The 14089-nt window shown below is 43.7% G+C and overlaps 1 protein-coding gene across 22 annotated transcripts in view; it reads left to right on the forward strand.

The window, feature by feature from the left end:
- The window catches only part of LOC105207684 (polypyrimidine tract-binding protein 1), a 478610-nt gene that overhangs the window by 458032 nt on the left and 6489 nt on the right, over positions 1–14089 (forward strand). For 20 of the 22 annotated variants that reach the window (XM_039457815.1, XM_039457817.1, XM_039457821.1 and 17 more), the window contains 4 exons: positions 1477–1528; positions 5871–5929; positions 10337–10556; positions 12011–12225. In XM_039457815.1, coding sequence (XP_039313749.1) covers positions 1477–1528; positions 5871–5929; positions 10337–10556; positions 12011–12225 — 546 coding nt within the window. The remainder of the gene's footprint in view (positions 1–1476; positions 1529–5870; positions 5930–10336; positions 10557–12010; positions 12226–14089) is intronic. The other 2 variants (XM_026137309.2, XM_026137310.2) reach the window with 2 other exon arrangements.

Consider the following 14089-nt stretch of genomic DNA (forward strand, 5'->3'; position numbering starts at 1 on the left):
CCTCCTCTTCTTCCGGCGATGCCCGGCGCGCGTTTCTCTATTTTCAATTTCACGGATTTATCGTCGCGTTAGCGGCGAAATATAAACTTCTCATTCGGTACGCCGCGTCGCGTCGCGCCGCCCGGCGTCCGCGGGTCGCGTGCAATATTGAATATTCGGGAGCACGGAAAACGCGGCTCGCATTAGCGCGTTTCCCCTCGCCCGTGTCCCGTTCGCGAAATTTTTCATTTCTCTCCGTGGTCACGCTTCCACATGGCTTTTCTTTTTTTCCTTTATGCATTTACTCGCACGGACGCGTCCTTTCGACGACGATGGCGTTCGACGAGGCGTCCGGGGAAATAGCTCCACGCGAATACGCTTAAATCAATGCCATTGTCAAATCAGTCCAATGAACCGCTAATTGGCGCGAGACCGAGACAATGATGAAACCCGTATTGACATTTAACAAGGAGTGATTCACGATCGATCGGCTGAAAAGCCGACGGATTAAAAAATGATTAATCCGGAGCCGCCGCGTGGCCGCCGCGCCTCGCCGCGCCGCGCCACGCGGAGCGAACCATACACAGTTGACCGTTGCGAACGCCTCGACGGTTATACCGGGCCAAATATTTGCATTCGCGGCATTAATGTGATCATCGGCATTGTCGACCAAATATATGACAATGACGGCCGGCGGTTTGACGTGAGCCATGCGCGATTATTAGCCCGCGGCTACCGTATACGCCTGTAAATATTGCGTGATCTGCTCCCCGTCGACCTCGCCGCCGCCGCCGCCGCCGCCGCCGCCGCCGTGCGCCGTCGTTGCCGTTGCCATACGCTAAAGAGGCTTTTGCAAATTCATGCGAGCGTTAACTCTACGGGCCTTTGAATGTCGCCTGGTATTTATGCGGAACGCCATTCCGCGGCCGCGCCTGTTGTGCCGCAAATCAATTTTTTAGAACCGCCTCCCCTTGCCGTCCGGTTATCGTAATTACGAGCTGTTTTACCGGGGATTTCGATAGCTGCTTTTACCGCGGATAATTGCCGCGTTATAAGTCTGATAATCCATGCGCGCCCGTTTTGCAGCCCGTTGCCCCGAAATAAATCGCTTTGTCGTAATATCCACACCAATTATTTTGTAATTTTGTGTCGCTGCCGAAATACCGTCGGTTTGCCGAATTCGTAATTTTCGTCGGACACGTGCTGCCCGAGCTCGTGTGTGGCGATACGATTATGACAATTGTAGTCTCGGACGTTAATTGCGAGGTAATTTTTCACAAAGCGCTCACAGACCTGTCGCCTTGAATTTCATTGTTGTCATCGTAACGTAATTACGATTATCGGCGTATACAAATTCATTTTCTTTTTAATTATATTTTCTGCGCGGCTTGATTCATCTGAGAGATGAAAGTCGCCAAGATAAAACATTTCTTACGGATTTGCAAGAGTCGAGCGAATTTTGTTTTTTTCAACCAAGCTTTGCTTTGTGTGTTACAGATTTTCACGCGCTTCGGCAAGGTCCTGAAGATCGTTACCTTCACAAAAAATAGTAAGTACTGCGTTTAATATGCATGTCGTCATTGTGTTACCCAGAATCGATATGCAAAGGGATGGATGGAGAGAACGGTGCCACGACACTCTCGCGAGCTGTACAGATTCCGCATTCATTGGCAGATAGGCTACACGGTACTTTAGTGTTTCAGCGTGCTTCAAGTGCGCTCTTCTCCGGACCTACAGCCGCCGTTGCGCGCACTTGGCGCCGTTAAAATTGCTTTCGAAATTGCGCTGAGTGCCCCAAAGGGTGTCTCCCTAACATCCATCCCGAAACGAGATCGTTACGAGGCAAACACACGATATGCGGAAACTCAATGGCAGCAGTGTTCGTTATATATATATTGACCTTTATATTAAGTAGATAGTAAATACTCTACTAGTACTATATTATGTACTAATACGTTGAATGCAATTTAAGTTCAAGTTAAACGCTAGCATGTTAAATTAAATTTACGTTAATTATAACCTTACGAGATAAAAAAAGCGTAAAAATAATAAACCTTAATTTTCGAAAATGAGGTATAAATCGATGAGCTCTGTTGCCAATCTAAGTATGAAATTTTTAAGAAAATTATGTCTAGGCTGCTGTGGCATTCCACATACCCTTGAGTAGTGCAGATTATAATTTTACAGCGTTGGTCTATCCTCCGTTCATGCAAAATTTTTCAAAAACGGCCTAACGGTTTAACATTGTTTCTATCAATAAATATCTGTGGACCTTAGCTTTATCGAAATAAAATGAATCAAATGTGAATCAGATATAGTATAAAAGGATTAAAGGCTAAGGCCAGTAAAGTTTATTTAATTACAATAATTTTCCGCTAAAATGTTTTAAAAAATAGTTGTGTTCACTACAGTTGATTGCATTTACTACGTAGAAATATTTATTATATTTTTATCATCAATATGTTAATATTTTATTACATTAATATTTGAAATTATCATAATTCATAGTAAAAGTTTTTCATATTTAGTAGAACTATAAACAACATAGGGTTGTTATTACTAACATTAAAGCAGGAATAACTATAAAACTGGAACGGTTCCATAATTAGTTTATCGTACAATTTATTAGTCACCAATAGAAGCTTTTCTCTAGGTATCAAAATATGTGATTAATTTGAAATCAAATCATCGATGATTCGAAATTCTCGAATTATTCGAATTCGAACCTTTCAGATTCAAAAACGAATCAAATCGAGTTCACAATGAATTCGATTCGATTCAAACCGTTCGCACACCAAAAATATATATAATAATATTGTAAACTATTTAAAACGCAGCGGAACAAAAGCGGAAACATTTTGGAAAGTACATTTGAAATCTCAATGCAAGTCGATGTCCTAAACTTTTCTCTGTCTCTCTCTCTCTCTCGATTGAAATCATTAGCAGAGAGTCAGATAACGCGCACAATCTCTCGGTGCACTCATTATACAAAAGGTACGAGGAGAGCCCTCGGTACGTAGCCGGCGAGCATGTTTACTAATTCATGTTTGCAGTAGATGAGTGCGCGAGCATCATTATTCCGCTTGCGCGTGTGCGTCTCGCTGCGCGATTGCGCTTGCATCGGTGTTTGCGTCGCGACAAGCGATGCGCGATGCCGAGTCGCTTTCTCGCGTGGTCGCACACACGCACGCGCTGCTCGTCAACCGGGTCCTTGCAGACTTCAACACCCGCAGGACTTCAACACCCGCAGGGATCACCGACAAAGTTCTCGTCTGCGAAAGACCACGAAGCCTGTGTTGCCTGTATTTTCTAAATTCTTTAGAGTGGAATCTAACTCTGAAAGAACAAAAGTCTTATTCGCGAGTTTCTTATTCAGAATATATCTCTAAATCCTTTGGAGTAAAATTTCACTTTTTCGGAGTGGAGGTTACTCTGAAAGAGAGAAAATCCAGCCATCTGGTTTCACTTCAAAGAATTTAGATTTATATCTAAATGAAAAAAACTCGCGCAGTTGACTGAATTTTTTTTTTTTTTTTTTTTAAGAGTGAGACTACACTCCAAAAAAAAGTGAAATTTCGCTCCAAAGAATTCAGAGAGAGAATCTAAATAAGAAATTCGCGAACGGCGCGAGAATTTCACGCTAGCGGAACGCGCCACGTGCTTCCAATAATTTCCGCGCGCGCTATCGATTGTTTTCCCTTACGTGCAGGGACGTCAGTCATGAGAGAGCGGCAGAGGAAATTTCAGACGATATTTCAATTACCTTTTGAATAACGCAAAACGGATTACTCTGACGCTGTAAATAGCACAAAAGCAAAATTGTCTGCGGTACAGAAAGCAAATTATCCCGCTTTACCATATTATTCCGGCTCGCGACGAGCCCCGCACATTTTCAAACGGGAGATTGTAATAAAAAACTTTTCAATGAAAAAAATGTCTGTGCGTTCGGTTACCGTGTGGCACGAGGGCTGCGTCTGCGAGCAAAGTAAACGTCATCATCGCGATTACTCTTACCGCGGCCGTTCATCCGCGACTGTCGTGGAATGAAATGCGCGGAACGCGCGCGGGCGCGTGCTCTTCTTTTTCCCGACGCTCCAGCATCGGGCGGCGGCCCTCCGCCGCCTGGGGATGAGAGCTCTCTTTTTCGCTTCCGCAATTCAGATTCGAAAATTAAATAACATTGCCGCGGGCCGATCCTTTGTTTCGTATCATATACACGCGCCGCGTAATGAAATATCGCGCGGGGCGCGCGGCGCGGCGCGGAGCTGCGCGAATTTGACGTACGTATGCGAGATTAAAACTCGCGAAATTGCAATTGCCGAGGCTGCCTTGCGACGTTTCATTTAATTGAGATTTAATGGCAATTATAAATCCGACCGCCACGCGCGCGTACCGGACGCTGAAAGCGAGCGACGACGGAATTCTGTGTAATATTAACTTCGCAAAACGTGTCCGCGCGCTTGGCGGTTTTAACGTTTGTCTTCTTCTGTAATTGTTTACCTTCGCATTTACCTGTATTGCGCGCGACCGGGTGTTTATTAAAAAAAAAAAAAAAAAAAAAAAAAAAAAAGTATCAAATCAACAATTCGTTGTTTTATATATAAGCGAGAATATAAAATCTTGAATAAATTTGTAATCTTAAATAAACATAACTTGCTTACACGAATGAAAATTTTTCTTCTTTCAAGAAGATTTCATATTTTTATATGAAGCAATGAATTGTTGATTTGATGCTAATTTTTTTTTCTGCGTCCGCCCACTCGCTCAGAATTCGGTACGAAATAAATACAGTAAATTTAACGTCCGCAATTAACCATCAATAAAAGTACCGCTTCTTTTTTGTTGCACATTAATCGATCATCTCGTTACGTTTTTAATCTATTTTAATTTGATTTTTTTTCTTTTTTGTTTTACGGGAATAAAACTTTGACCTGGATGGATGGGCGGGACTCGTTAATTTTCGAGCGATTTTTAGATATCTCGTTAAATTACACTGTCTTTGCTGTAGCAAATTTGATCAAACATTTCTCTCAATTCGCATAAAATCTTTACGTACGGAATAGTTTCGGGGAAAATAAAAGGTTTCTGTCGGCGAAATTTGCAGCCATCGCACGCGCGTTCGGGATTTTAGCGTATTATTGTAAAGAGTCCCATTATCACGGTGGAGCAAATTCGAAAATGAAATAGCGTAGCCGCTGGCAGGAACTTTGGTCAACGCTAACGAAACAATTCCGGCTTTCCGGCCGCACGGGAAAAACGTATTATCATGACACAGTTAGTTTCTCGCAGCGCTCGCGCACTAAATTAACAAATCACCGCTTTTTGTACCCGCGGCCAGTCGGTACTTCAAATACCGCGCGCATTTAACGCAAAAAAATATTATCGTTTTCTGCTGCGAATCAAATTTTCAGAAGTTTAAAACATATTTTGCATTTAGAGCTGCATTCTCAATGGCGTTTTGTGCGCCTTGCGTTTCTCCTGTATGTTTTTTTTTCCACCGAATACCTTGTAATTTACATTTTTCGTTTTTTGCGTCTTTTTTAATTTTTCTTTTTACCTCGAAGTTTGCGATTGCGAGAGACCACTTTTACCGCGGAGTCGCTATTTGCGTAACGCAAATCAGGCAGAATCGCGCGGTATACTCGTACGCCATCGGGAGAGGGCGGAATGGGAAAATAATCAAGCGTTGCGTCCCTCCCGCTCGAACAATTATTATTAACGATCTATTTCGCCGCGCCGCTCTCGTGCGTTAGCATTCGCGATGAATTCACCGCGGCTATACCTTTGCGATTTCCCTAGCGCGGCTCGCGCGCGCGCGCGCGCGGGAAACTCGTAAAATTTACGGCCGGACGACGGTAGTCTCATGGTTTTTATCGCTTCTCTTGTTTCAGGCTCCTTCCAGGCACTAATACAGTACGCGGACATGCTGTCGGCGCAGACCGCTAAATTCGTAAGTATCCACTTGACTTTGCTTCCACTCTAGGTCGCCGCCGCCGCCGCCGCCGCCTGTGCATCCTCCCTTCGTCTCATCCTTCCGCCATCGGTGGTGCGCCCGTTGTCCCTCTCCTCCTCTTTCCTCGCTCTTTCGTTCTTGTCTCTTCGAGTTTTCTTTTTTCCTTTTTTCCCTCTTTTTCTCTCTCTCTTCTTCTCCGTCTCCAGGCAGGCTGCGTCATAACGGGCGGTGCTTATCCGCCGTGCTCTCCCGCGGGACAGATCGAAATTTTCCGCGGAATATCTCGCGTTGGGAAAATATTTTCCGACCGAAGCTCATCCCGACGAAAGCCGACACGGCGCGGCGCTTAATTACCGGAAGCAAAGCCCGACGAATGTAATCGAAAGATTGATGGCGGATAAAGGAATCCCGACGAGGGCAGGAGGGGGGGAAAGAACGAGAAGATCACGCGGTCCGCCCGATACACGATATTTCCCCGGATTTATGGAAATATCGGCTGCTTTGCAAGCCAAATGAATTCTTGGAACACAGTCGCGCGAGATCGATCGTGTTGTTCTCGCTCTGTTTCTCGTACTTCGCACGAATATCGATGATACAGACCGCGTCGCGCGGTCACAGCGTCGTACCTCTGTTCACATGGGAGAAAAAAAAGAAGAGAGAGAAGCCGGCGCGCGCTCTTCGACTTTATAATTGTTATCGTAATCGTTTAGCTCGCCAGGATTCAAAGCGCCACACCCTGATGATAACTACTTCTATTTTTCTCTTTTTTTTAAGGAGGTTGAGAAAGCCGTAGCATTAAACTTGCCGCTGCTTAAGGTACTGCGAGTTGTGTCTCTGCCGTAAATTTTGTTTCTTTTCTTTTCTTTTTTTTTACCTGTAATTCCTTACGTAATCGTTTCGTCCCTGTAATCACGAGTTATACAAGTGAACCCCCTCACGTGTCCTGACGATAACTGCCCCTCCTCCACCTTTCTCCCTTTGAGAAAGGCCGAGAGACTTGCGTTTGAAAGCGGGCACAGCTTGAGAAACAAAAATTGAGAATGTGCGTGTATAGTTTCTGTCCGAAAACTTTTTCTATTGTGAATATTATACAACTAATTTTCGCTACGTAAATCCGTCTATACCAATTTCCTAACAACGCACGTTGTACCATAATGTAGAACACCCCCTCAAACTAGTTTCACTCTGAATTTTAGGACACGAAGCGAATTTCTCTCTATAAGCACATTTTCTCGAACCAAAAAAAAAGCTCGAATTAACTCTCTTTCAGATTCCTGCCACCGTATAACTTTGTACATTAAGTTTGGCTTTCTTTCTGTTGATCTAAACACCTTTTACTTCCACCCCATCCCGCTCCCTGTTGGAATCTCTACTGTACATATCTGTGATTTATATACTCGGCGCTTCTCCCAACTGTCTTATGAGTGTTTGAGATACTCGATAACTTTTGTGAAGTGAGCGTGACGTAACTCACTTCGCCAGCGTGTAAATACCGAATGTGTGCATTAATTTCTCTGTTATTCAGTCTCTGTCCTTTAAAAGCCTATTGCTTATTCCGCGAGACTGATGACGGAGTACTGACATCAGTTCTCTTTTATTTGAAGATTCGTTTAAAGTAAAACGTGAAAATTACGTTCAGAAGGCATCAATTGTAACGATAGCGGAAGGCGGACGGAGAGAGATCCGAAAAGATTAGCGAGGTGAGAGCTGCGCCGCGTTTCACAACACTCGGCTCGGAAGTTGCATTCGGAATTAACTGTGTATACGGCGTACCGTGCTCGCGGGATGTGCTGCCGCGTTGTTTTACACCGGCAACGACAAGCCATCGCGAACGGAAGCTCGCCAGAAACTTCCGTCCCCTCCCGCGTACGCCCGCGCTCGTTCGAATCCACTTCCCCGGCTCGAAAGCCCCTCTAGTCCTCTTCGCCTCTGCTCCTCACCCCGTCCCGTTAAGCTCCGACGCCGCAAACTAGTAAACCTGTGCGCTTGATCAAAGGGAAAATTAATTCGCCTGAAATATACCGGTTCCACCGCGAACCAATCCGGTAGCGCGCAAGACGGAAAATTAATTTAGCTTTGTTGCGGATATCGCTCTTCTCCGATTTCCACCTCCTTCTCCTCTCTCTCTCACTCTGCCCCCTTTCTTCTTTTCTTCTTTTTTTTCCCTGACGCGCGTAGTCCGTGCAAACGCACAGAACGGTACGCTTCTACTAGTCAGACTCCTGTCAAGTGTACTTCGCACAAACGCGTAAAATAAATCCGCGATCCTCGAATTATATTACGAAAATCGGGAATACGAGTTCGACTCGGTATTGTCTCTTTTAATTGAACATTTTTTAATCTTCAGAACGACACTGATTATGACCAATCTAAAATTGTTTGCTTATAACTTCTATAAAAATGAATATTATAAACTTTTTTTTTTCTTAATCAAAATGCTAGACATTAAAGAAACAGCGATGTTACAATTATGTAAAAAATATATTTTTTTAAATTAATAAAAAAGTTAATAAATGAAAAGTAATGAAAAATGATATTAAAAAAGAAATAAACAGAAATAAAACTTTTCGAAATTTATATTTGTTGAAAAAATTAAGATTACTTTTTAAATAGTGTCTCGAAAACTAAAAACTTCAAATTTAATCCTTATTAAAGAGATATCTGGGTATTCATTTTATTTATGAAACAATTTTTTTTATGTTTTGGTGATTTTAACAAAATTTTACAAATGAACAAAATTTTTTATTTAGTTTAATTTTTTTGCTACATTTTTCATTTTATATAAATAATACATAATTTTTTATATTATTTTTTATAATACTGTGGATGAAAAACAATTGAATAAAACATTTAGAAACGCAAAAAAATATAAATTTAGATTCTCTTGATTTCGCATTAAATTTCCGTACAAAATGCACATGGGTACCCGAATACCTTCGATAGAAATAGATATAAAAAATATAAAGCCTAATTCCTCGAGTCAACCCAGAAAGGTGTTTTTGGCAAAAAATTAAACTAGATAAAAAAATGTTCACTCGTGAAATTTTAGGGCGCTGGGACTATTAAAATATAAAATAATTGTTTCACGAATGAAATGGATACCGAGCCATGAAATAGAACACGAATGAAATCGAACCAGAAATAAACGATACATTTAGATATGGCATACATGCTACGAACTTTCAATCATTATTGTTTAAAGATTATTTGCTGATTAACGTTGTCAATGAAACAGAACATCCTAACGTTCAAATCTAACAGATAGAGTAACCAATCTTTAAAATTAGAAATGATAATCTTCGGTAAAAAAAAAGTCTGATTACGCTGTACTCACCATTAGCGTGTCGTTTTAGGATTAAAACTGCTTTTATCTCGAAAAATAAAGCAAAACGCGTTTTGAGTGTGTAGACAAAATCGATTCGTCTCGTTCTCTACGATTATGCATTATCGCTGCTCTCTCAACTACGAATAAACCGCCCGAGGAGCAGAGCGAGAAAGAGAGAGAGACTGACCGTGCTGTGCGCGCACGCCGGAGGCTCGCGGCGCGGGCCGACCCGCTAATTATGTACGAAATTCATTAGTCCGTGTAAATATAGAGCGGGTGGGTGTATACACACCCGCGTGATACCCCCAGGGAGTAACGTGGACGCGCGGCCTCGGCGCGCACAATGCGCGTTGCTCAAACAAGTGACCTGGACCTTTGCTTGCGTTCGCGTCAAGCGCACGAAACATTTGCGCACGACGCAGCTCGCAACGTAAATTTCATACGTCTCGGAAGCACCTGGATTAATATTGCGGAGAATATTGATTGTCGGTGACTATCGGATCTAATCCGACGAGGGAAATCGGATTCGTAATTCTCACGAATCTCCGCGCCGTAAAAATCGTGTAGAATCGATTTCCTAAGATTCCTTTAAATTAGTTCAGCGTTCACCAACCTCCTCTCGATCTCTCGAAACTTCTTCGCTTTTAGAGCTAACTTCTTCTTTGACTTTGATTTGTTGTTGCAATGTGTGTTTCACAAGATTTTTTTATTTTTATTTTTATTTTTGGTATTAAACTAATTGAGCAATTTGCTTCAATATCGTGCAATGAGAGTTTCTTTTCTAAAAAAACTCATCATTTTTTAGTCTAAATTTTAATTGGTTTTCTATTATACTTCACAAAAATAATATAATTGATAATTGTAAATGTCTCAATTTTATTGAAAAATTTTTAAATATATCAAGTGACGGAAAATTATTAATAAAGCGACAGAATTTTTAAAAAATACAGAAAGATCGACACAAGCAGACGTTTCGAATCGCTGGTGTTACCGTATCTTACTAGCCATCATGTGTTCCAAGCTTAAACGTGCCTGTCTTTCTCAAAAATCATAAAAAATTCCACGATTTCTTTGCACAGTCGCTCGACGGGCAGAACGTCTACAACTCCTGCTGCACCCTGCGCATCGACTACAGCAAGATGCAAAACCTGAACGTTAAGTACAATAACGACAAGTCTCGGGATTACACCAATCCGAATCTTCCGACTGGCGATGCCAATCTGGATGCGGCGTCGCTCGCCCTCGGCGGCGAATTGCTGCTGATGGGTGCCGGCTCTCAACCGCGTGCCAGAATACCCGGTGAGTATTGTAACATGCACTTTCCACATTTTCAATTTCGATCACGCACGACCCGCCGAATAAGTCGCGCTTTTTATCTTTTTATTACGAACATATATACGAGGTCTCCTACAAACACGATAATAAAGATCTCGAAATTATTTTGAAACGAAAATCGTAATGTCCGAGTTGCGACAGTTTTTGATTAAATAAGGATTGCACGTGAAGACTCCGAAGAAGCGAAACTAAATGAATAAAAGCCTGTAGGAGTAGGTGTAGATTTTTGACAATTACACATTGTAATTTTTAATTGTAACAATATATACACTTACGTAATGTTCGGCAATAATTGAATATAATTATGTAGAGTTTACGTTTCTCTTTGAAAATTCATCATTAAACGCCGGACCAAGCGAAATTCGACCGAATCAACCTTGAATAGGCTATACACCAGACGCGCAAACAATGAGTTACGTTAATGTATTCTTACTCAAGTTTATGTAATATTAATCCCGTATTGTTTGAATATGCACGAGTTGCTCGTGACGGGTGAACCTCACAGAGGATTCTTCGCCGTTAAATCGTCGATTTCGAAAGAATTCAGGACGTTTATATATATATATATATATATTTTTTTTTTTTTTCTTTTTAGCGAGCGCACGCACAAAAGCCCGCAGAGGGCTTTGTGAAAAGTGCAATTGAAAGGTTGATCGGCCAATTAGCGGCACGATCGCGCGGCGCGGCGTTACGTTTATCGGAATTAATTACATTAGCGGCGATACCGATTTTACGTCACTCGGACGTCGGGCTGAATTATTATTATTATCTCGCGATGGTGGAAGCAATTTGCTGGCGTTTCAAACTAACGTCCTGTCCGCTGCGTGCGCCCCGGTCGGACGTTATTATTTCCTCGGGTAAATTAATTAATTAGTACAAAGTATCGCGGACGGGCGATCGCGGCTTGCCGAATCGTCTGGATTTTTACGTTTGTGCCGCAGCGACAGCGGCTAGTTTAAATTACACGCTCGGCCCGACGCTTGTTTGGGTTAAATTAATTTCACGGCGTTGTTGTTGGTGTTTAATCTGTAACCATGTAATCCACTTTTGCGTCCTATCTCGTTGCGCAAACAGTCCGTTGATGACCGAAGGATTGAGGCGACCTCGCGATGGTCAGTCGGTCTCCGAGAAACGACGAGAAAACACGATTAATTCTCAACGTCAAAGAAACCGTTCAGGGATTGACCGGCAACGATCGTTCGATCGGACCGAATCGCGACGTCGTCGTCGTCGTAATTAGAAGAGCCTGATTTTACGCTCGGACTTTACTCGGGATTCCGGAAAAGTCTCTAGGACGCAGGGTCACCGCGCGTTCTCGAGCTATCTCGCGCCTTGTACCTTTCTTTCTTTCTTTTTTTCTTTTTTTTTTTTAATCGCAGTGTCGCCAATGATAATAATGTTGTTTGAACTTCCTGAAGTAGAGTCCATTGCAGGGGCACCGGGTGTGCTGCCCACGCCCTTTGCCATGCACGGCCTCGCCTCGCCCTTGGCCGGTCCCTACAACGGCGTACCTCCGGCCGGCGGACTCGCTGGCCTCGGCGGATTTCCTCTCGGCGCGGCTGGTCTAGGAGTCCGGGTACAGGGAAGCGCGCAAGCATCTGCCGTGCTGCTCGTCAGCAATCTCAACGAGGAGGTAAGTAGCACGAGTCTTCGAGGCCCCGTCCCGATTCCGTTTCCCTTGACGCGTTGTTCCCGACGAGAGGCCAAAAACGAAGATCTGGCTTGGTGTACTCGAAGAGAATCTGGGAAGTTTATTATCTGCTCGCGTTTTGCGATTAAAGAGTCTCTGGCGGATCTATCGTAACGCAGGTGAAACTTCTCATTTCCCTCATTTTCTTTATGTATCACCTTGCGATCAATCGGAATCGCACTGAACGTGGAAGATTCCAGCGAGCGTTGCATTCGTTTAACTCTTCGTCTTGATCTGGATGGCGCGTTTCGTGTTGTAAAAATTTATTTTACTCGCGATTACCGACCAACTGCTATACATCTCGACTCGGACAAATTCTTTTCAGTTGCAAGAGAGTCTGTTCCGACGAGACCAACACCGAGACGAAGCGTTAAACGACGCACGCACACGGTAATGAAGGTGTTGCGGGTCGTTCGAGTACACCTCGAGCAGCACTGAGAGAAATAGATCGTCGCTACGTACGAATATGTGTATGCGAATAATGTATCTGTAGTGTGGCATCTGTCGTGTCTATGCAGTGTGTGCGTGCGCGCGCGCGCGCGCGCGCGTATGTGTATGTGTGTGCGTGTACGTGCGTGCGTGTGCGTGTGCGTGTGTGTTTGCGCGTGCACGTGTGTGTGTGTGTGTGTGTGTGTGTGTGTGTGTGTTCAAATTCTTGATGTTCGCCATACCACCGTCGCGAGAACATTACCATCTCGTCCAGCACGATACACGCACGCACACACGCGCGCGACTAGCCTCTTTATCTTCTCTGTACCTTCTCCCTTCTCTATATTCTCTTCTCGTTCCCCGTCTCTCGGGCTCTCGTACCCTCGTCACCCAACCCCAAGAGACCGCACGCTATTTCTCTCAGTGGCCGACACGCGGGACCAGCAGCCAACCTCCATCCGGTGTATACGCACGTGCATACACGTATAATTACACGGCCTAACGAGCGAGTTACATCGTAGTGCTACGTAGGCGAACCCCGCAATCTCTCGATTCTCCGGCTCGATCTTTCCACCACCGTGCCGAGCTTCGGCTGATCTCGTCAACTCGTGAACTTCAGGACGGACACGGTCGATTCAGCGATGTGCAGACACGCATTGATCGCTAACGCTGGAAGATCTCACACTTCGTGTGTATTTGTTACCGAGATAGAAAATTGTCAAATTGATAGGATACTTTTACATAAATTAGGAACAAATAGAACGTCAAAAAAAGAACGCTTAATTTTTACTTTTCTCGAGATTCATTTGAGATATGGGACAACCGGGTTCCTCCGAGATCTTCCTGTCGGACAGGTGGAAAAATCGAGCCACGATGCGTATGTGCCCTGTTTCGTCACGAGACCTTTGACTCTCTGCCGTCCCCCTGTTCCCCCCTACTTGCCCCGCTCATTTTCGAAACTCACATACAAATCACTCCAACGTGTCACCATCCTGCGCCCTAATTAATTCGTAGCGTCGTCGACTGAAACGACGTTACTTCCTGCGAGACGACATTCATCGCGATTTCGTTTTCTCACGATTGACTTACGGTATGAAGGATCATTCTCATCTTTGATATCTGGTACGTTTAAACAAGTCCTCGTCTTTGCTAGGGGGGCATTTATATTATGCTCTTGCTATCGCGGCGCTCCCGCATACGAGAACTTAAATGTAGCGTTCGGTGACAAAAACGACGAGCATTATCGCGTAAGAAGCATGAACGGGATGATGAATGTCGCCTCGGCAAGAAACTGTGTGTCGACGTCACACTTCGCAGCTGCAACTTGTCACTACTGTACTATAACTGTGTGTACTACTATCGTTGTGTCGCGCACAAG

This window comes from Solenopsis invicta, chromosome 15 (genome assembly GCF_016802725.1).
Source record: "Solenopsis invicta isolate M01_SB chromosome 15, UNIL_Sinv_3.0, whole genome shotgun sequence".
NCBI lineage: Eukaryota > Metazoa > Arthropoda > Insecta > Hymenoptera > Formicidae > Solenopsis > Solenopsis invicta.